The 23,200-nt window shown below is 33.5% G+C and overlaps 2 protein-coding genes across 4 annotated transcripts; both read left to right on the top strand.

The window, feature by feature from the left end:
* The first annotated feature begins 9,064 nt into the window (after positions 1-9,064).
* LOC118050046 (sterol 3-beta-glucosyltransferase UGT80A2) lies at positions 9,065-18,121 on the top strand. Of its 3 annotated transcripts, none has more exons than XM_035060266.2 (14): positions 9,065-9,457; positions 9,563-9,710; positions 10,006-10,248; positions 10,703-10,787; positions 11,483-11,653; positions 13,110-13,173; positions 13,337-13,394; positions 13,498-13,675; positions 15,408-15,538; positions 16,239-16,341; positions 16,486-16,562; positions 16,776-16,823; positions 16,908-17,057; positions 17,634-18,121. In XM_035060266.2, exons 1-14 carry the CDS (start codon positions 9,309-9,311, stop codon positions 17,799-17,801), a joined length of 1,773 nt encoding a protein of 590 aa, XP_034916157.1. In that variant the 5' UTR covers positions 9,065-9,308; the 3' UTR covers positions 17,802-18,121. The 3 variants fall into 3 exon arrangements, with proteins under 3 accessions (XP_034916157.1, XP_034916155.1, XP_034916156.1); XM_035060264.2 differs by having other exon boundaries at positions 10,703-10,814; XM_035060265.2 differs by having other exon boundaries at positions 9,067-9,438; positions 9,556-9,710; positions 10,703-10,814.
* Positions 18,122-21,723: 3,602 nt separating this feature from the next.
* LOC118049995 (protein LATE FLOWERING-like) lies at positions 21,724-22,286 on the top strand. Its single transcript, XM_035060195.1, is given in 2 exon segments — positions 21,724-22,222; positions 22,225-22,286. Coding segments are annotated over 2 exon segments (561 nt in total).
* The last annotated feature ends 914 nt before the right edge of the window (positions 22,287-23,200 follow it).

Raw genomic sequence — 23,200 nt, 5'->3', positions numbered from 1 at the left:
GACATGGACATTATGTTTTGGAGTGTCCAAACAAAAGAATCATGATGATTAGAGATAATGGTGATATTGAATTTGAAAGTGAAAAATATGATTGTGAAGGCATGCCACCATTAAAGGATAGTGATAGGGATGAGTTAGCATTACCGGTTGAGGAGTCCTTGGTTATAAGGCGAACAATCCAAGTATAAATCAAGAAAGATGAAACTAATAAATAAAAAGAGAACATCTTCTATACATGTTGCTATGTATAAACTAAGGTGTGTAGTTTAATTATAGATAGTGGAAGTTATGTTAATTTTTGTAGTACCACCCTTGTTAGTAAACTAAATTTGAATGTTGTTAAGCATGCTAAACCATATAGATTACAATGGCTGAATGATAATGGTGAAATGAAAGTGACTAAACGAGTTACGGTTCCATTTTTTATTGGGAAGTGTGTTGATGAAGTTTTGTGCAATATGGTACCAATGCAAGAAAGTCACATCTTGTTAGGGAAACCATTACAATATGATAGGAAGACAATTCATGATGGAGTTAAAAATAAGTATACCACTGTAAGAGATGGTAAAACCATCACTCTTGTACCTCTTATACCCAAACAGGTGTATGATGATCAAATAAAGTTAAAAAGTGAGCATGAGGCTATGGGGAGAGAAAATCAAGATGAGGAATAAGGGGAGAAAAGACCATCAGATTTGGCCAGGACCCAAAATACCACTACAACCCATTTGACCACCTATCTATTTACAAACAAATATTTAGCCAACACTTTAAACAAATCAGACCATCTAGCCACTATTCAAAAACACCCAAATATAGTCGAGAGTGGAGGTAAGATAAGAGGAGTTAAGAAAGTCAGGAAGGGTGATAAGAATTGTGTGGAAAAATTAAAGAAACAATCCAATTTTTATGCTATAGAGGACAAGGTCAGATCTATATTTTTCACTAACAAGCCAATGATTTTACTTGTGTACAAAAAGGCTTACTATAATATTAGCGATCTTGATCATATTATGTTTAGTGTTGCTTTTTATTTGTTGCAGGAGTTTGATAATTTGTTCCCCAATGATATTCATAACGAATTACCACCATTGAAGGGGATAAAACATTAGATTGATTTTGTACTTGGAGCTTTAATTCCTAATCGACTAGCCTATAGAAGCAATTATGAGGAGATGAAGGAGCTTCATAGGCAAGTTGGTGAGTTGATGGAAAAGGGGTACATTCGTGAGAGTATAAGCCCATGTGTTATACCCATGATACTTGTGCCTAAAAAGAATGGAACATGAAGGATGTGTGTTGATTGTCGAGCCATTAATAACATAATGGTAAATTATAGACATTATATTTATAAGCTTGATGACATGTTAGATGAGTTACATGGATCCTGTATTCTCTATAAAATTGACTTGAAAAGTAGGTACCATTAAATTAGGATGAAAGAATATGATGAATGGAAAACAACATTTAAGATGAAACATGGTTTGTATGAATGGTTAGTAATGTTGTTTGGACTTACAAATACACATAGTACGTTTATGTGTTTAATGAATCATGTGTTGCGTACATTCATAGGTAAGTTTGTGGCTATGTATTTTGATGACATTTTGATCTATAGCAAGAACTTAACTGAGCATCTTGATCATTTATGTAATGTACTTAGTGTGTTGCGTAGTGAAAAATTATATGCTAATCTTAAAAAATATACCTTTTGTATAGAGAAGATTGTGTTTCTTGGTTATGTTGTAACTACATAGGATATCGAAATGGATGAAAAGAAGGTTAATGCCATTTAAGATTGACAAGCACCCAAATCAATAAGTGAGGTAAGGAGTTTTCACGGGTTGGTTAATCTTTATAGGCATTTTATGAAAGATTTCAGTACAATGGTTGTACCCTTGAATGAAATTGTTAAAAAGTCAATCGGGTTTAAATGGAGGAGGAACAAGAATTGACTTTTGTTTTTTTAAAAGAGAAATTATGCTCTGCACCTGTTTTGACTTTACCTGACTTTACGAAAGCATTTGAAATATAATGTGATGCACCTGGAATAGGAATATGAGCTATTTTGATGAAGGATCGGAGACCTATTATGTATTTCTATGAGAAGTTAAGCGAAGCAACCTTGAACTATCCCACTTATGATAAAGAACTCTATGTGCTGGTAAGAGCACTTGAGACATTGCAACATTACTTATGACCAAATGAGTTTATAATCCATTCAGATCATGAGTCTTTGAAGCATTTCAAAATATAAGGTAAGTTGAATAAAAGACATGCAAAATGGGTTGAATTCATTGAAACTTTTCCTTACATAATCAAGTACAAGCAAGGTAAAGTGAACATATTAGCTGATGTACTTTAGTGTAGGCATGTTCTTCTAAACACCATGAATTGCTTGTTCGTGAAACACATAGGGGTGGTTTAATGGGTCACTTTGGGGTTGTGAAAATCTTATATGTATTGCATGAGCAATTCTATTGGCCAAAGATGAAAAATGATGTGCAACGATTCTGTGAATAGTGCAATGCTTGTAGAAAGGTAAAATCTAAAGTACATCTGTATGGATTGTATACACCATTGTTTGTGCCTACTGAACCTTAGGTAGATAGATATCTATATGGACTTTGTTTTAGATTTACCTAGGTAAGAGAAAGGTAAAGACTCTATTTTTGTTGTGGTTTGAGGTTTTTTAAAATGATGCATTTAATTGCAAGCCATGAAATAAATGATGCATCTTATATCACAAACTTGTTCTTTAGGGAGATTGTACATTTGCATGGCATTTTTAGGAGTATAATGTCAGATCATAATATTAAGTTCCTTAGTTACTTTTGAAAGACTTTATAGGGAAAGTTGGGAACTAAACTCTTATTTTTGACAACATGTCATCCTTAAACAAATGGATAAATTGAGGTAGTGAATATAACTTTATCCCAACTTTTACGTGTTGTTATTAACAAGAATCTAAAAAGTTAGGGAGAATGTTTGCTTTTGTTGAGTTTGCTTATAATAGAACTATGCATTCGACCACTAGCTTTTCTCTTTTTAAAATAATTTATGAGTTTAACCATTAACTTCTATGGATTTAATTCCTTTGCCTTTTGAAAAAAAGGTTAGATGGTGAAAAGAAGGCAAATATGGTAAGATAACTCCATGAGAGAGTTCGACTGCAAATAGAGAAAAAGAATAGAGAGTTCAACTGCAAATAAAGAAAAAGAACAAATTGTACGCTTCTAAAGCAAATAAAAGGTGTAAATAGGTTGTTTTCCAACCCGGTGATTGGGCTTGGGTGCACATGCGTAAGGAATGATTTTCTAATTGAAGGAAATCAAAGTTACAACCTCGTGGTGATGGTCTATTTCAGGTTTTAGAGAGGATCAATGATAGCGCATACAAAATTGATCTTTCAGGTGAGTATGATATTAGTGCTACGTTTAATGTTGTTACTCTTACTTTGTTTGATAGAGGTTTTGATTCGAAGTCGAATCTTTTAAAGGAGAGAGGGGATGATGTGGATTAACCTAGAAACACTAGCAAAAACCCATTACATGTTCCAAACGATTAAGAACCCGTTTGGCTACGTGGTAGCTTCCAAGTTTCATGCAGTTTCATTTTACAAGCTATTTGGTTAATTAACAAACGCTTGTTGTTGTTCATGGGTCCCACGGTCTGCTGCATTTGAAATGCAAGAAAAAGGGAAGCAGCTAGGAGCTGCTTCATGCGCAGACAAAATCCTGAACCGTGCTCTACTGTTTAGTAAATGGTGGAGCATGACTCCACTCTTCACTAAACATTTTTTTTTTTTTGAAAAACTAATGTAGTTAATTGATTTTACTCGCACTATACACGTGAACGTGAACAATATTTTAAAAAAAAAAAATTAGTTTAAGGTGAATTCAATTTACTCGTACTGTAATCTTAATTTTATTCCTGATAATATTTTATCTAATTTTGTAGTTCTTGTCGGATGAATTTTGTACGTAATGGAATTGTAGAAAGTTTTTTGTTAAAGTAATTATATATATATATAAAGTATGATTTGTTTCATAATATAATAGCAATAGTTAAATACACAATATTTAAATTAAAAACCATCAATATTAATATATATTTTTTAAAAATTATTTTATAATCTCAATTTCAAAAGCATTCTTAACCAAACACATTAAGCTATCTTTTCTTCAACCTCAATTTCAACCACAGTTTTAACGAAACACCTATTTTTTTCAAAACAACCTCAACTAAAAGTATTTTTTACAAAATAATTTTGTTCAAACCACAACCACAACAACTACTGCAATACCAAACACACTCTAAATGACTCAATCCAAGTTAAAGGCATTAAAAGAGGCATTTAATGCATTGGTTTTGAAGGTTTTTGTAATATCCCACATCGAGGGGTGAGGCCTTGGGGGAATGCCTTATAAGACGTGTTTTGGAGCCATGCGTGGCTGTCAAGAACAAATATGTGAGGCTCATGGGTCAAAGCGGACAATATCTTACTAGTAGGGTGGGGTGTTATATTTGGTATCAGAGCCCGGCTCATTGGTTGTTCGATGGTGTTAATAGGGTCGTCGGACTCCTTAAGGGGGTGGATTGTAATATCTCACATCAGCAGGTGAGGACTTGGGGGAGAGCCTTATATGAGCATACTCACCTTGACTAATAAAACGTGTTTTAGAGCCATATGTGGCTATCAAGAACAAATTCGTGAGGCCCGCGAGCCAAAGCGAACAATATCTTGCTAGTAGAGTTCAAGTTAAATTTGAAGGGTCCATTGGAGTATCAAGAAGAGGCCTTAATATATTTTATTTATGTGCAAGAGGGGCCTAATCCAACTTTATTTGGGCCATAAGGTGAGGACAACAAACACAAAAGAATTCTACTACAATTTGGAAACAACATGGGTGACTACCTTTTCCTTTTGTTTCTAGGATTAAAGAGTTGCATGGAAGGCTATAAATAAGCCTTGAATCAGTTCTGTAATATTTTATTTATTTTTCTTCTTCTCATGCTAGAACATGGATTTAATATTATGGACTTTATTTTTATTTTTATTAGTTACAACTCAAGGCTTGTTTGGGCTTAATTAATACTTTGTTTTTAGTTAGGACCCAAGGCTTGTTTGGATCAGGATATGACTTTTCAGTTTAGAGTTTTTGAGTCAGTTTTGTATATAGGTCAATTCAACCCACAAGGGTAGATCCATTAGGGTTCATTTTTAAGAATTATTTAAACAAATGTAACCAAAATTTTGGTAGTCATTGATGAATATTACTTTTGAATTTTTTTGGTTTTAACGTATGAGTGATTATTACATTCTTCAGTTCTTGAACGAATTGAATTTGACTTATCGAAGATTAACTAACTTCTTGGGGTCATTCTACTTCATTTCAATAGTGTTGGTACCTCGAGGTAGATTTTCATTGTGTCACACTTCTATTAGGCCTATTTCGGCTTTCCAAGATTATATCTCAATCTTGATTGTGGGTTGCGTGATTATGAGGTTTGCACCAAGTTAGGTATGATATTTGCTCCATATTACCATGGAGAATCTGAACTAAGTGATGACAAAAATTACCATCACATTTATAGAGTTGAGGTTAAAATTAAAGATAAAAAATATAGGAAAAATAAGGATGCTCAGTTAGTTGAGTTTGTTGATCAATATATGTCACCTCATGTTCCTAAAACATGGATTATGTGAAATTTGTTGATTATTCCTACTCCAACCTATAGTACAAAAATGCATATAGTCTTTATTTTCAATCATTGTTTAATATGCCATTGTGACCTGCATATACTAGTCTAGATGTAAATAGATATCCAACTAGATGGTGAGTAGATAAGGCTAAAAAAAAATTCACTCATCTACATAACAAAATGGATGCTAGAAAGGGGCACTCATTGGATAAATATGGTATATGTGGTTAAAGAGGTCATAATAGGAAAACTTGAAACTAAACAACATATGTTAGTTGTTGTATTTGTTCTAAATTATGTAAACATCAATTATTGCTTTTAATTCAACTATATAGATGTTCAATATTATAATGGCTAATAATTTTTTGATATATAACCTTGAAGGAGGCGTGGTTTTGACTAGAGAAGGTTCTATTGCTTCTAGGAATGTAAACAAATATTACCACTTAGTTGTTAAGACAAGTCTTAATGATAGGTTGGTTCTATATATACAGGATCAACATCGATCCAATAATATATAGAGCAAAGAGGTTTGATCTCTAAATTAATAATATTTTTAAATAACTATTTGAATTAACTAAATTGCTTGATTTTCAGTATAGTGATCTTGTAACACCTCGATGGTATACATTAATAGAGTTGCATGAGCATGTTCATATATCTGTCAACGAGGCAATTTTTTATGAGATCATTCAGCTATATAGCATACATCTTGACCACATATTAATTGCAACTTTGATTGAGTGATGGAGGCACGATACACACACACACACACCTTCCATCTACGTTGTGTTGAGATGACAACCACACTGCAGGATGTAACCATATTGACTAGCCTTCTGATATATGAAGCTCTTATGATAGGACATGGATGGTTAGTTGATAAAGATGCTTTATGTGATCATTTATTAGGAGGGGTGCCTACAACCAATCTTATATAGGTAACTGCATCAAATTAACATGGTTGGACATAAATTTTAAGACCCCTAGTAGATGTGATGAAGGACTAGTTGGTTATGTATGATCAGACATCGTATTACATATCTTATTTTCACGAGTATTGTAGATAATGCAATACCAATGTTTTTTTTTACACAGGTTGAGGACTTCTATGCCATTTCCAATTATAGTTAGTGGATCATGCTTGCATATCCATACCAGCAACTATGTGATACATGCTAGAAAAGAGAAGACAAATTATTGGGTACTACTATTTCTCTAGGTATGATTATTTTAAAAAAATTTATTGTTAAAATTTATGGGATTTTAAATACCAACTTAAAATTGTCAATGTTTATTAATATAGCTCTAGTCATTAAAGCATACTCATAAAGAGTTAGAGTAATAATATGTTAGACATTGTCACTTAGAGGCTAACATTCATTGGTTTTATGTAATAATAAAATAAAATAAATTCTAATCAACAGGTTATATATATAACGAGTTCTACCAGTATGAGTTGAATGTATGAAAACCACATTAGGTATGAGTTACAAATGTATTATATTTTTTTTTTGTTATTTGAACGTCAATTATTTAGCTTGGTACTTTAAACTTCGCCTATATGCCGCAAAGGATCTCTAACCTTTGACTAGCACGAGTCTCGTTGCACTACTTCGACATTGCTGCCATGTATTGCCTAGATTGAATAATGTGACGGTTTGTACTATCTTAGAATATACCAGATTATGTTGATATTAATGATAAGTTGCATAATATTAGTTGTCAAAGTAAACATAAGGGGAATTGGTTTCATACATCCTACTTAAATCTTTGGGATGCTATGAAAAATTATGTTTTTTAGGAGCGATATTCGATGATTGATGTAGATACCTACATGAGATGGTATCTGGCCATTACATGTCATTTTATTACACCTACCTAGTCACATTTTTTGAGGCATCCACACAATTTAATGTATTATGTCCCTCGATATTTGAGACATAATTGTTTGATATGCAATATTGTTTTACATATAACATTTATTGAATATTTTTAATGTTATTATATATAATGAGTACTTTTTACTTTTTTAATGTAAGTATATAGATTCATTACTTAGTACGAGGAGCTCAAAAGCAACAACAACTATTCGTGAAGACGTCAATAAGATGGAACGTATTATGGTTAATACTACACTTAATTTGTGTTGTGGCGAACTTTAAGAGGTCGAGGAGGTTGACCGTTTTGAAGCGACATTAACATAAGATAAGATTGCTTATTATGAAAGTGTTGGGAATGGTGGCCGGTCCATAAGCATATCAGGACCGTTCATAAGTTAGGGTGATATTGGTGTTGACACCTACACAGATCTGTCTTCGAGTTGGACTAGTTGGGGTGGTGGTGCAAGTATTTTCATGAGTGTCCTAAATCTGTCTACGAGCTTGGGTGATATTGGTCATCTTTACCTTTACATGAATGTTACAAACCCATCTTCGAGTTGGATGATTTATGGTGGTGCTCTGGACCCCTTCCATAAGTGCTCTAGGCCCTTTCATGAGTTGTGACTATTATTAGATATAATAACATGTTAGGAGAATTATAAATAGATGCATAGTTAATTATGTTTTAATAAAATATTATGTTATATTAATGATCGGTCTAATTTTATTAATTATTATTAAAGATGTTATGTGTTGTTTATATGAATTGTGTTTTGAAATTGAAAAATTAATTATTTGAATTATGGTTTTTTTAGATAAAAAGTCAATAATTGAAGAAACCGTGATGTGATTGTGTTTCTTTATTGACTCACAAATGTTATACACACAAGTCTTAAATGTTGTCAACAATTCTTTTTATTATTATTATTATTATTATTATTATTATTATTATTAGTGTCTGAGCCAGCTTGCATGCATCTCAACTAATCCTAATAGCTCTAAAGTTAACGATCATATAAGCCTCCAGTGGTCATGAGGTTTATGAGAGTCGAACCAGTGATCTCTAGGGAACAAATCTAGAGATTAACCAATTAAGCTACACCCTAAATTGATTAAGGGGGTATTTGAGAGTGAGATAACTGTTGTTTTTAAAGTTTTTTTTTGCTCGAAAATAAATTAAAATAATTTTTTTTTTATTTTTAATACCGGCACATTAAAAAAATATATATTTATAAAAAATGATTTTTTAAAAATTTACCCATCCCCGTTTAAAACAAAATACCAAATAATAGCTAAATATACAAGATTCCTAAATATTTTGGAGGTTTTTGTTTTCCTGCTAAGTTTCCGTGAAACTCCAGCAAAAACATAAGCAAGAAAAGACAAATAACAGAATCGTATACCATTCCACGTCATCCCCTCTTTCCAACAGAAAAAATCGTCATTAACAGCTATCAAAAGCATGCTGGCAGGTAAAAAATGCATACGTATCACCCCCTAACCTCTCTTCGACGCATCACCCACTCCACTCTCTCCTTCCCTCCTCGAGCATTCTAGGATTCCTCACCGCTCAAAAGAAAAAGGAAATAAAAAAAATTCCCTCCTAACGTGTTTTTTTCTCGGAATCCAAACACTCTCTCTCGCACTGAACTCTCACGTTAGAAACTACCCTCAGATCTGGATCAGAACAAGCAGAGCTCGCTGGAGTCTGTTGCGGCGATGGCGGAGTCACGGCGACGGAGCTCGTCTTCTTCTTCTTCCTATTCGTCTGTGAGAATCGAAGGCGAAATCGGCGTTGTTGACGAATCGGAGAGCAGAGAGGCAGCTGGTGTTGCTTCAGTTAGTAACGGTAATCCGAGTTTAAACCGGTTTGTTTTAACTGTGTTCGTTTCTGATTCCGTTAACATTGTTGAGCATGGTGTGAAAAAAGCTGTTGGTTTTATGAGCTTATAGATTTCTTTGTTAGGAATCAGAGGGGGCGACACTACGGCGGAACCAACTCCGAGTCAGCTCTCCAAGGTAGAAAGATCCAAAATCAAAACGAAGGGGCAAAGACATCAAAATATACTTCCTGAGGAGGCTGCGCAAATTTGCAACGACAAGATTCCTGTTCGGCAGAAGGTATTGATCTTGACTCTGCTTGAGCTCTTCATTTTCCTAATTACGATGAATATTCTAAATATCGCTAGTGTATTTAGCAAGCTTTGAGGCACCGGATTCGAACTTTAAGTGGTACTATTACTAGATGTGTATATAATTTTAAGTTAAATTTCTTCGTTATAACTTAAATTTTTGGAGAGTGATTAGTTTTTCCTAGTTGGTTTAGGATTTTATGTCCTAAAACTGCGGTGTTTAGGTTGTTGAAGATGATGGAGCTTTGCTTAGTGTTTTTATTTGATTTTTTAAAACCATGCAGCGTAAATTGTTGAAAAGAATAGCTAGTGTCAAACATGATGGAACTGTAGAATTTGAGGTTCCAGGGGATGTAGAACCCCAAGCTCCTGGTGTTGGATATGATGATGTATATAATACAGTAGTTGATGATGAGCCTCTTGATGCAACGGACCTTCAATATATACCACCACTGCAAATAGTAATGCTTATTGTTGGCACACGAGGAGATGTGCAACCGTTTATTGCAATTGGTAAACGTCTACAGGTTAGTTGTGATGCTTATTTTCTATTTTCAGCTTTTCATTCTGAGCTCTATCCATGAACATGTGTTTGAATGTTTGATCTTCAAATTTAATCATGTGTAAGATGTTTGCTATTTGTTCGGCAGAAGCTTTGAATAAAATATGAAGGATGATACAATTTCACCGTTGACCACTCTGTTGCTGCAGTTTGTCACCCTCATCATTTTTTGCTTACCTTTCTAATTGTCCTACTTATTTACAGTGCCTCGTTGTGTGCTTTCTCAAGTATTAGTTGTAGAAAAAGCTTGCTTCTTGTTTTGTTATGTAAACAAGAAAATCTGAAGTTACATTTTCTTTGTTAACACCATGATTATTTACGATGAAAGTTTGTATATATAAGGCTGAATTGTTGCAGAATATATTTTTAGGACTTTTCGTTTGCAAATATTGGTTCATTAACGAGCACTTTTTGCGCAGGATTATGGCCATCGTGTTAGACTAGCAACTCATTCAAATTTCAAAGAATTTGTCGAGACAGCTGGGTTGGAGTTTTTTCCTTTAGGTGGAGATCCTAAAGTTCTTGCTGGTTGTATGTATCAAGAAATGCCACTTTCTTTTAAAATTTATTAGTCCTCTCTCTCTCTCTCTCTCTAATCTTTATGTTTTAGTCTATTGAAATGGTTCCTTATTTCTTATGTCATCGATAGAGTTCTTGCAAAATGGTTTGCATTAATCACGTTGCAGCCTGTCAATGGTACTTTTGGGGCAAATATGCATTGCTGATTCACTATAACAAATCGAAATTTGTGTAATCTTTTGCCGAAGTTATAGAATTCTATTTGTGAATTAATCAGCATGGACAAAAAAGTTTAAGTTATACTAAAACAATAGTAGTAACCCAGCACCACTGGCGACAGATAATGCATGCTTTTGTTTTTGTATTCATTTCTGTATATATTATGAAAGAGTGCAGACAAATTTTTTGTTGCAAGAGTTTGACTGGAGAATCTTGGGGATTTATCTGAAATATCTTTTTTTTTTTAACTAGACAGCTTTCTAGCCACTGTAAGTTGCTTTGAGCACAAGCCTCTGTTAAGAATTTCTTAAAGTATATTTGAGACTGTAATTGTCCAAAAAATAACTTTGTTGATATGCAAGTCTGATTTGCTAGAGTTTATGCTTTATTGGATCTTTTCAAATTCAGATTATAAGCTCCTTCAGTAACTTTCATTGTTTTTCTTTGGCTTTAATGAGCAGACATGGTAAAAAATAAAGGCTTCTTGCCATCAGGGCCTTCTGAGATATCCGTTCAGCGAAATCAAATAAAAGAAATTATATACTCATTGCTACCTGCTTGCAAGGAACCTGATATTGATTCAGGCGTCCCTTTTAAGGCAGATGCCATCATTGCCAATCCTCCAGCATATGGTAAGAGACTTCTTACTTTGAATCTGCCATATGTTTTGTGCTTCAGTTGTAATCTGCTGTAATGTTCTTGCGTCAACTGGGATCATGATTTCCAAATGTTGCTGTCACTGTACCTCTGGATAAATTACTCCATTTTCCTTCCTTTGTTTATTCAACCTCAAATTTTCTCCATTCTTAAACTGTAAAAACCAATATAACTCCGCCTTTACCATCAAATTAAACCATTCAAGAGTTCTTAAACTATATTGTTGCCAGTCTAATTTGTAGTCTGCAAGTGCCCAAGGAAACTTATTCCTTTCAATCCTAGTTTACAAGACGCCCAGACTTTCATTACTTTAAATCCAAATTTTCTCAACTTTGAAGTACCTATCCCGCTACAAACACTGCTTGGAGGGTGACTTTTTGTAGCTTTATTGTAATTCTTCCTGGATAATTCTCTGCAACATCTCAAATGACTGTCTCACCTAATAGATTTTTCCACAGAATGCTGGTCATCTTCCTTGTAGATGTTTGAAATGTTGCTTCTATGATAATTTTGAGTTCTTTTTAATGATTTTAAAGAAGTTGTTCTTTGGTAGTGATTTTCGGTTTCATATCTAGCATTTAACTTGAATGTCTAAAATTGCTTTCCCTTCCCTTTTTTTTTTTTTTTTTTTTTTTTTTTGAGAAGTCCTTTCCTAATGCATGAAGATCAAGATATTGATAGCTCCCTCACTTGGCATTGTTCTCCCTTTTCTTTTGAAGTGGGGTTGAGGAAAGGAAGCGTTTTTTTATATCTGTAAATGACTTATATTTCTCTCTGTTTGCATATTTTTGTTCTATGGGAAAGACAATCTGCAATCCTCTTGCTCTTGTTCCTCCTGTAGTAATTATTTGTAAATTCCTTGGATGTGCATCCCCCCCTCTCAGTTTTCTTCAAGTTTTAGCCATTACATTACTATTCTTTATTGTTTTGCGTTGTTTTCTCTTCCATCTCTTCATCTCCCTTGTGTGTCTGCTCTCACCAAATTATCCACATTGTACCATGTTGTTTTTCTTTAGTATGCAAACCCCATTTGAATTGGGGTTGAGGAAAGGAAGTTTTTTTTATATTTGTAAATGACTTATATTTCTCTCTGTTTTCTCATTTTTGTTTTATGGGAAAGACAATCTGCAATCCTCTTGCTCTTGTTCCTCCTGTAGTAATTATTTGTAAATTCCTTGATGTGCATCCCCCCTCTCAGTTTTCTTCAAGTTTTAGCCATTACATTACTATTCTTTATTGTTTTGCGTTGTTTTCTCTTCCATCTCTTCATCTCCCTCGTGTGTCTGCTCTCACCAAATTATCCACATTGTACCATGTTGTTTTTCTTTAGTATGCGAACATACCTGGCTGTTTCTTGCGTGGAGATTTTCAACCTGTAAGGATATTTTCATGTTTGATACTATACAACTTACCCTTCAAATGTTTCTTCAGGGCATACTCATGTGGCAGAGGCACTAAAAGTTCCGCTTCATATATTTTTCACCATGCCGTGGACGTAAGTCTCCCCTGGGTAATGGAATCTTGCTGAGTTGAATTTTCATTGTTACTGTTCATCATATTTTCTTTTTCTCCCTGTTTCTATCAGTGTTTACTTCTATACATCATTTGACGGGTAAATCCTAAACTGTTTTAAGCAATTTTTTATCTTCTCTTGCCAGGCCAACTAGTGAATTTCCACATCCCTTGTCCCGTGTCAAGCAACCGGCTGGATATCGAGTGAGGCATTGAATTTTTCCCTTTTGGTTCTTGTTGTAGCTTTGATTCCTTTAGAATATCTTGGTTATTTCTGACTTACTCTGTCCATGTTCAATTTCTGTAGCTTTCATATCAAATAGTTGATTCGTTGATTTGGCTTGGAATACGGGACATGATAAATGATCTTAGGAAAAAAAAGTTGAAGCTACGACCTGTCACGTATCTCAGTGGTTCACAGGGATCGGACTCTGATGTCCCACATGGATACTTATGGAGTCCTCACCTTGTCCCTAAACCAAAAGGTGCTGCATACTGTGAGAATGTCAAAATCTTATATTATAGCTTACCGGCTTGTGCTGTTCTTCTGCAATACTAAGTAATTACAGCTATCATTCATAATGTTATCCTCTTCATATTGGGTGGTTGTCCTGATGCAGGACAACTCTAGGAGAATGTTTGTAGCTGACTGTTTAGTTTAGTTTTGTAGAATATGAAGTTTTAGGACTTTTAGGAATTGAAAAACAGAATAGATAGTAGAGAAATTGAGGGGAAAAAGAAAAAAAACTTCTACCCTCACACTAAATTTATTCAATAAAAACATTTCTCCCAAAAAATCTTCTAGTGGACTCACTCCTAGACTGAAAGCCATATTAGAAAAAGCTGCAATTTATTCAATAAAAAATTTCTCTACTAGAAATCAAAATACTACAAGCATATTTATAATGCTTGAGTGACTCCTAATCCTAATAGGACATGAATTCTTATATATGAAAACACAAGGATTTCAGCATCTGAATAGGAAAATATGTTAGACTCCTATTGAAATTTCAGCAACCCTACAATTCTGATACAGCTCTGCTGGAACTAAACAGCGGTAAAAACTCAAACGAACTTCTACTAGGAGTCTTCCTCTCCTTTATCCCGTTGAATTAAGGCTTGTGGCTTGAATATCTCTCTCTTCTTATCCCTTTAGTAGACCATAAACTGTTTTCTACCATGTCCACTTGTATGTCTTTCTTAATATTACACAATCAGGGTTATTGTTCTAGACAGAAGGATGATTAATTGACAGCACTGGAACCTTAAAATGTTTTGTTTGTTGCAGTTAATTCTATCCCCTTAGGTAATTGAACTAGAGTGCTTATGGCTAGCTAGCTTCTACTTCCTTCACTATGCTTTGAGCTTCCAGTGTCTTGATAAGCTTGAACATATTTCTTGTAATGATCTCTTTTTTCATCACTAAATGCTTTGCCTTTTATAAATTTTTGAAAAAAAAAAAAAAACGTTCTATTATCCAAGCTATAAGGTACCATTTTTTCTTGGCAAGGCTGTGAACAGAGTCAAGCTTCAGGCAGCTCGCACTTGGTTTGGTAAACTTTTTATCAAGTTTGAGCTTGAACCTCTCCACTTGAGTTTCCAAGAGCTGACCCAAGTTCATTCTATTTGAAATAATCTATAATTTAATAGCTAAGCTCAAACTCGTACATGCTTATTAAATAGTTAGGAGTCGTGAACTCTAAAATAGAAGACTTGCATATGCAGCTACCTAATATAACAAATCATAGAATGTTTCGAGGATGGTTCCTTCTGCAGTGCTGACTTTGTCCTTGTTCTGGTTTTGGCTCAAAGGGGTGTAATGGATATAAATAAGATAAATCAAAGTTCAAACAGCAATCTGTAAAATGAGCCTGATATGGACCATATAGTTCGTTTCTGATCCTTGCTATATAAATCAGTAGAGAGCTTGGTCTTATCCTAGCTTGGTTCCTTTACTGAATGAGTTTGTGGTCAAGTTTGAGTTAGTTTGTTAATATTCGTAAGTGACCACAAACAAACTTTTATCAGCCATGATTCATGATGTTTACAGATGGTTTGTTCATATTATGTACAAATTCTCTGCTTATCTCTCATCCCTTTTTGGTAAAGAAAGTGTAGTTTTACTATGTTATATGAAACAACCTGGTATTCGAGCAGGCATGACTTTTATTGGAAGGATGCTAATCCTAGTTTGTGTTTTTTTTTCTTGGTGAGCAGATTGGGGGCCTAAAATTGATGTGGTTGGCTTCTGCTTTCTTGATCTAGCATCAAATTATGAACCTCCGGAATCACTTTTGAAATGGCTTGAGGCTGGTCAGAAACCTATTTATATTGGATTTGGTAGCCTTGTGAGTTCATTTCCTCTTTCTTTCTTTGATTTTTTGTTTGGTTATTTAAAGGAAATATAAGGTCTGTAATTGATTGAAGCTTACTTTAGAATTGTAAATGTATGTTCTGAACGTGGGCATTATGGAATCTTGAACATAATTGTTATATATTCCTCTTATGCTGTTTTGTCAGGGGTATGATAGAGATTCTTGAACACGAAAGAGTACCTATGTGTTTGCTGGCTAAGATTATACTTTTTCATTTATATTTGGTTTGTTTGAAGTGAATAATGCAAGTTTAAGCAACTGCAGTTCAATAAAGATCACCAATGGAGAAACCTTTTCCTGGTCAGATAATCCTGTTTGATGTAATCTGTTGGGCGTCTCATGCGATAGAAGTAGTACATATTGTTGTTATAGGACTTGAAATGTGTTGTTTCCTCCCAGGGTTTTTAATTAAATGACCTTATGTGCAATAGTTTGTCCGTACTTAGGTCTCCATTATGTGTGGACTAGTATGTGGCTTGAAATGTAAATTGTATTTGTGTATTCGGTCTACATCGAAGCCAGTACCAATAATTGAGTCTTGAATTGATACCAAGAAGGTTGACTGTATATAAAAGGATTTCACTTGTTGAAACCAACCCCCCCGCCCCCACGATTATTCTCTCTATCTGTTTAGATGATTTCTTTCTCCTCACATTCTCTGTATTCATGTCAGCCTGTGGAAGAACCAGAAAAAATGACCCAAACAATTGTTGAAGCGGTGGAACAAACTGGGCAGAGGGGCATCATTAATAAAGGCTGGGGCGGCCTGGGTAACTGTAAGTTTCTGGTCCCCCCTTTAAACTTTTGTATGTTCACTAAAAATTCTTGCTATTTCCTTTTCATGTTGTATTCTGTGCACGGTATATGCATCTTCAGGGTCTTGCATGCCATCTATTTAGCTTATTTTGGTTCCTCTTTAGTGGCAGAGCCGAAGGACTTTATATACTTACTGGATAACTGCCCTCATGATTGGCTATTCTTGCAATGCAAGGCAGTGGTAAGGCTTAATTTTATAGCTTTGTCAGTGGGATATAATGCTTGAGAAACAACTGCCACTTCATCAAAATCCATAAAACATGAAAGATTTGGAAGTGGAAAAGTTGGAGTAATTGTTGATGATGTTGATTGAGTGTATTATTTGTTCTTCAATTTTTGTGTGTTCTTTTCGAACTTGGTGTCCCATTGTTACTAGTTTGCACTTTACTGTCAGGTTCATCATGGAGGTGCTGGAACAACAGCTGCTGGTCTTAAAGCTGCGGTAATAGCTGCAGCTTGTTTTTGCCATATATTTCCGTGTGATGTCCTGTCCATCCTTTTTCTTTATCCTTCTTCTGTGATGTAGTGCCCTACAACCATCGTGCCTTTCTTTGGCGACCAACCTTTCTGGGGCGAGCGGGTGCATGCGAGAGGAGTAGGTCCTCCGCCCATACCTGTTGGCGAGTTCTCCCGTACCAAGCTAGTTGATGCAATAAACTTCATGCTAGATCCCAAGGTAATGTCAAATCACCCAATCATGCTAGATCCCAAGTTAATGTCAAATCACTCGATATATATTAGCTGAGGATAACAAAAAAAAATAATGTCAAAATCTACAATCCACATGCAGTCTGCTACTTTTCCTTTCTGGCACGACGTCCTGTATGGACATTAAGAGGGTTCGAACTTGGGCTTATCTCCTAGCAGTCAGCTAGACTATATATTCTGTTTAGATCCCCTAACCTAGAATTAAAACTCAGTAGTTCATTATTATAGATTTCTAAATCCACAAACCAGCAGTGATCTTTCTAGTTTTGGCCGAATGCTACAGTTTGTGGGTTCTGGCACCAAGGAGCTAAAGCTTCGATGTGCATTATTTGGAGAGGAACCAATGAGTTTAAAAACATTAATAGTTATCTTCAGGTGAAAAGCAAACAGTAAAGCTTCTCAAAAAAATGTTGGAACTTTGCATCTACATTGATTCCAGTGGCTACGATATGATAATCACTATCATCAAGAACTAAAATAAACTTGTATTATTTGCAACAAATTCTGGGCCTAGAATTTACCCGATGAACTTTTAACATTTTAGGTCAAGGAGCGTGCCGTGGATCTCGCTAAGGCCATGGAGAATGAGGATGGTGCCACCGGAGCAGTAAAAGCATTCTTTAAGCATCTCCCTCCAAAAAAGCCCGAGCCCGAGCCGTCACCAGCACCATCAAGTTTTTCCTGCTACCGTAAATGCTTTGGTTGCGCCTGAATCTCAGCCGGGTCCATTTGCTATTTGTGGCGGTGTGCTCATCTAGCTGTATAGCATGATCATATTCCTCGGTAGTGGTGTGCCCACCGAGTACTAACCGGAGTATATACGTACCTGTTGTATGAACTTGCATTCTATATTTTGGGTCGCGGTAGACCCTAGATCGTGTGCGATCAATATGCTAATTCTGCTTTACCAAAATTTTGATAGCTTGCCCGTTCTTTGCTATGGGCTGGGTTGATTGTTCAAGTGTAAAAAAAACATGATTGAACGTTTTGAGTGTATTTTAAAAAAAAATAACAGAGAATTGAAAATAATAATCAATCCTCAAGAATTACAGAATTACAATGATAAAAGATAAAATAAAATAAAAATATCATTGAATAAAAAAAGTTAAAAATAAATACCCTGGTAAAATTTGATAAAGAGGTAAAAATCAAAATATTGAGAGTTAAAATTTTAAATATCATTAAATATTGAATTGAAAAGGAAAATTAAAAATTTTTAAGTCAATAAATTCTTAAAAGAATCCAAATAAAAAATAAAAAGTGTCAACAACTAAAATAAAAATTATGAGTGATGATCAAATTATAAAAAAATAAAATTAAAATACATCATTTGATGTTACAAGTGCTTGGACCTTATAGGTTGAGTAGTGATTCAGGGAATCCAAGGTCTAAGCCAGCTCAAGTTTCAAAAATAACTGAAACAAAGCATGGGAAAAACTTGATGCTTATATTTAATTTAAAAGCAAAAATTTCCCATAAAAAAAAAAAAAACTAAATTGAACAAAGTTTAGAAAAATACTTAAGGTGATAAGGTAACACATGTTTTTTTCAAAATAAATAGAAAATTCCATAAGAAATGAAAAAAAAAAGTAAAAAAAACATTTGAGGAAGAAACAAAACAAATGAGCTAAAATGGGGGGGTATAGGTAAAAGTTTTAAACCTAGGTTAGTCTCTTAAAATCACAAACCATTAAATTCCAAACCTAAACTTAATTAAAAAGCTCAATATAAAATAAATTCAATGATGAAGGGTGAGATAAATCAATTTAATTATATATTTTTTTTTATATAAAAAACAAGATCTAACAAAAAGCACCAAAAAAACCAGGGGGGCCAAGCGAATATGGCTTAACTTTTTAAACCCAGGTTAGTTGCAAACCATTAAATTCCAAACCTAAACTTAATTAAGAAGCTAAATTCAATGATGAAGAGTGAAAATAAATCAATTTAATTATTTTTTTTATATAAAAAAACAAGATTTAACAAAAAGCATCAAAAAAACCGAGGCAATGTCATACCAATTTAATATTGAAGCGTAAAATAAATTAATTTTGTTTAATTAAAAAAATTCATTCTAAAATAGATAGATCTAGCAAAGATAAAACAAAAGACTTGAGGCAACCCATTTTACTCTAAAAAAGTCAAACTAGTCCTATCAAAAGTGAAACAAATGGGAATAGCAAAACAAATTAATGCAAAGGATAAAAAATAGCAATAAAAAAAATGAACACTAAGTTGAATACAAAAATTAAATGAAATAAATACAAAGAGATGAAATTGAAACAAAAACAATTTAAGAAGCACTAAAATCAAAACAAATAGATATTAAAAAAATGATACCGACTTAAAACAAATATAAATCAAAGGATATAACTGAATTTTAAAGGCTTGATGCAAATATCAAAACTTAGGAGAGAGAGAAAAAAAAAAAAGAAAAAACTTTCATCGCCTTCAGTTTAATAGACTAAAACACAACTTCAATAGTTATGTCGCGATTTGACAAGGGTCGAATGAAATAGGATTTGATAGGTTTTGATCATCAGAACACCCCATATGCCTTCAGTTTGGCACAAGAGATGATGATATGCTAGTACGTGCGCGCATAGCATACACTAACATTTTATATTGATTTATTAATATTTTATTAAATTTAAATTACTAAAAAGCATTTAAGGGTATCATTATCTTTTTAACTATATAAATAAAATTAAAAACACATAAAAATCTCTTAATAAAAAGCTAATTATTAACTTTTAATGATAATAAAATAATTCTATTGTTTATAAAAAATATTAAAGGATAAAATTATCCCTTATAAATGATATTTTATACCCCTGCTGGTAAAAGTAGATGTTCGGTACAGTGAAGTACAAAAAGATCAATACATTATCTGAATTCACAGCATCACATGTAATCACTGAACCATTTAGTTTTTTTTTTTTTTTTCTTGTAATGATCTGAATCGAAGCTTTTAATGGTTGCCACGTGTGCTAAACCCAGCCCATGCATTGGTGGCAAGCATTGGGTTGTCTCTGGTCGGGGCATGACAAAGAGGTTTCAGTGCATGAGAGGAATGGGCGCAGAAGTGACAAATTGCATGGAATTGGCGGTGGAGAACGCTGGACTGGTGGCTGTGAGCCCATAACTATTTATAGAAGGCAGAGGAACGCGGCAGAAAAGACAGCCGTTTGCATGGACAGAGGGGCAGAGAGAGCTGACACAACCACCTACTGTGCTTCAGACCATGTGGGGACTGCTTTTAGCTTTCAAGACACCCAATCCTTCCACATTGGCCATTGAAGATCACAAACCTCATCGTCTAAGCTTAGCTTCTCTGACAAATCTGATTTCCCTCTCTGTTCACCTCTCTTGCTCACTTCAATTTTTTATTTTAAAATAGCATCTCTCTTTATTGAAAGCTCCTTATTGGAGGGTATTGGGGTCAAATGTTGAGAATAAAAATAATATATATATTTTTTAATTTTTTAAAATTTATTTTTGATGTTAGTATATTAAAATAAATTAAAAAATTAAAAAAATAATTTTAAATAATTTCTCTTAAAAAAATTAACAAAACACTATTTAAAACATAATTACAAACAACATGTAACTTTTACTTGACGGGGAGTGTTGAAATTCTGAATTCATGAGGGATTGATAAAATTGTTTTATATTGTTAGAGTTATATTATCAATATCTACTTGATAGTAAAAAGATTAAAAAGAAGAAGAAGAAGAAAGAATCAAATCTAGTCCTTTTTATTTCTATTTTTCTTTATTAAATTAGTTATATAATTATGATTGAATATCATAAAATTTATAAAGCTAAACAACTTGGATTAAAAAGTTTTTGAGATTGTAATAAAAATTGCTTTTTAAATTAATTTTTATTTGAAAATATATTAAAATAATATATATTTTTTAAAAAATTATTTTTTATATCAACACATCAAAATCATTCAAAAACACTAAAAATGACTAAATTTAAAAAAAAATCATTTTTTTTTAAAAGTATATGGATTGCAAAAACAAACACAATCCAAGAGCATATTTGAAAGTATAATAAAAGTTATTTTTTATAATATTATTTACTTAAAAATATATTAAAATAAATTTTTATTTTTTAAAATTTTATTTTTAATATTAATATATCAAAAAAAAAATTAAAAAAAAATAATCAATTTTTTTTTTAAAATCATGAGTAGAAGACAGTGCCAGAGGCCAAACAGAGGCTAAGCATAAATCAACGGGCTTCAGTTATGACAAGAAACTTCGTACCCATTTGCCCATGAAACTGATATTTGTCAGAAACAGAGTTTTCACTTCCCAATCCAAGCTTTGCTTTCCACCGATAACTGTCTTCACTCTTCACCTTAGCAACGCAGAAGCTTCTCCACCTCTCTCTCTCTCTCTCTCTCTCTTATCTCCTCTGTTCCCAAGCCCATACAGCACCTTGTGTCAAGACCCCTATTTAATAATGTTACAGAGACTCTTCACATTTTCCAACTCTTCTGAACTCTCTTTTCTACTGTTATCAAAGTATCAAACACCAACAAGTCAGCACATTTGGGCACTTAATTCATCCTGTTTCTCTACTTCTGCCATTCTTTTCAAGCATTTTATCTCCTAGCAGACATGGAACCTGCAGAAAAGGTTTCTCCGATCCATGCAGAAGAAGACACCACGGCGAGGGTATTTCCTTGTTTATTCTGTTCACGAAAGTTCTACAGTTCTCAAGCCTTAGGAGGCCACCAAAATGCTCACAAGAAGGAGAGAAATGCGGCGAGGAAGACAAGAAGAGTATCTGAATATGCACCATCCCCGCCACCAACATTTCCAGTTATTTTTTCCCCAAGTCATCATTTAGGCCTGTTGCACCCTTCAATGTACATAAGTACTGCTCATGCAGCCAACCGCCACTGTCATCCTACTCATGATCAGTTCTCTGACCGTCTTGGATCCGGTGGTGCAGCCAGGTTTGACAGTGGGGTACTGTTTTATGGCGGGAGTTGTTCAAGCGATAGGTATGATCATCACCAATATGACCAAGAAGATGAGCAGAGTTTGTTGAGTTGGCAAAGGAGCATAAGATGCCCTGGTTTCAATGGAGGCGGTCTCTTTCAATGGCGAATGGCAATCACAATATGGAGATCAGGAACGATAAAGATCAGAAACTTGATTTGTCTCTCCATTTATGAAGAAAAATATGGTGAGAGAATAGTCTTGATTTGAGAGAGGGAGGGAGGGGGTGTTTTACAAAATTACATGTCTTCTTGTACAATAAAAGATCTCCAATGGCCTAAAGGTTGAATTATTAACTTCAGAGTATTGAAGGAACAATTATATATCATGATTATTTTTATAGGTGAGAGGTAGATAAAGAAGAAATAGAATTATGAGAAATAAAAATTAAAAATAATTTTCAAGTTTACAATCAAGGATATATATATATGGAGTGATCATTTCAGGGTGCAAGAATGTTTCTAATTTGAATCTTACCTCTCCATATTTTCAATCCACGCACAAATGCACGCAAATATGTTTATTGATAAATCTCGAGTTGATAGACTCTCCTTGAGTTTATTTTAAAGTATTGTTGTAGTTATTTTTTAAAATATTTTTTATTTAAAAATATATTAAAATAATATATTTTTTTGTATTTTCAAATTATTTTGAAGTAAAAAAAAAAAAAAAATTTCAAATTTTTTTTAAAATTACTTTTAAAACATAAAAATAAATAGATCTTTAGCTTTTAAAAGTGATTGTATATATGTGGATGATGTTTAGAAGCGTGTCCAAAAAAAAAAATTAAATTTAAATGAAATATTAGAAATGATTTTTTTTTGTGTACTTCTCTTTAAAATGGATATATAAAATAACTATTAGTAGATATTAATTACTTGAATACTTAAAAATTATTGAAATAAAAATTGATAAAAACACTTTGCTACTTTTTAAGTATCATTATCATTTATTTCTTCATGTATATGGTGAAAGTCAAGGTAGGATTTTGACCCCGAGAGTGTAGACATTTTGACCTTGATGTATTATGTTTGTTTGAAAATGTGGTTACGATTGTTTTTAAAATATTTTTTACTTGAAATTGTATTAA

This window comes from Populus alba, chromosome 2 (genome assembly GCF_005239225.2).
Source record: "Populus alba chromosome 2, ASM523922v2, whole genome shotgun sequence".
NCBI classification, from domain to species: domain Eukaryota; kingdom Viridiplantae; phylum Streptophyta; class Magnoliopsida; order Malpighiales; family Salicaceae; genus Populus; species Populus alba.
The sequence above is the reverse complement of the archived record's forward strand: the minus strand, read 5'-3'. Positions and strand labels throughout refer to the sequence as shown.

Coding starts and splice junctions, on each gene's coding strand:
- LOC118050046 (XM_035060264.2), top strand. CDS start 9,309: ATGGCGGAGTCACGGCGACGGAGCTCGTCTTCTTCTTCTTCCTATTCG. Junction 9,711..10,005: donor AGATTCCTGTTCGGCAGAAG/GTATTGATCTTG, acceptor AAAACCATGCAG/CGTAAATTGTTGAAAAGAAT. Junction 13,395..13,497: donor AGCAACCGGCTGGATATCGA/GTGAGGCATTGA, acceptor CAATTTCTGTAG/CTTTCATATCAAATAGTTGA.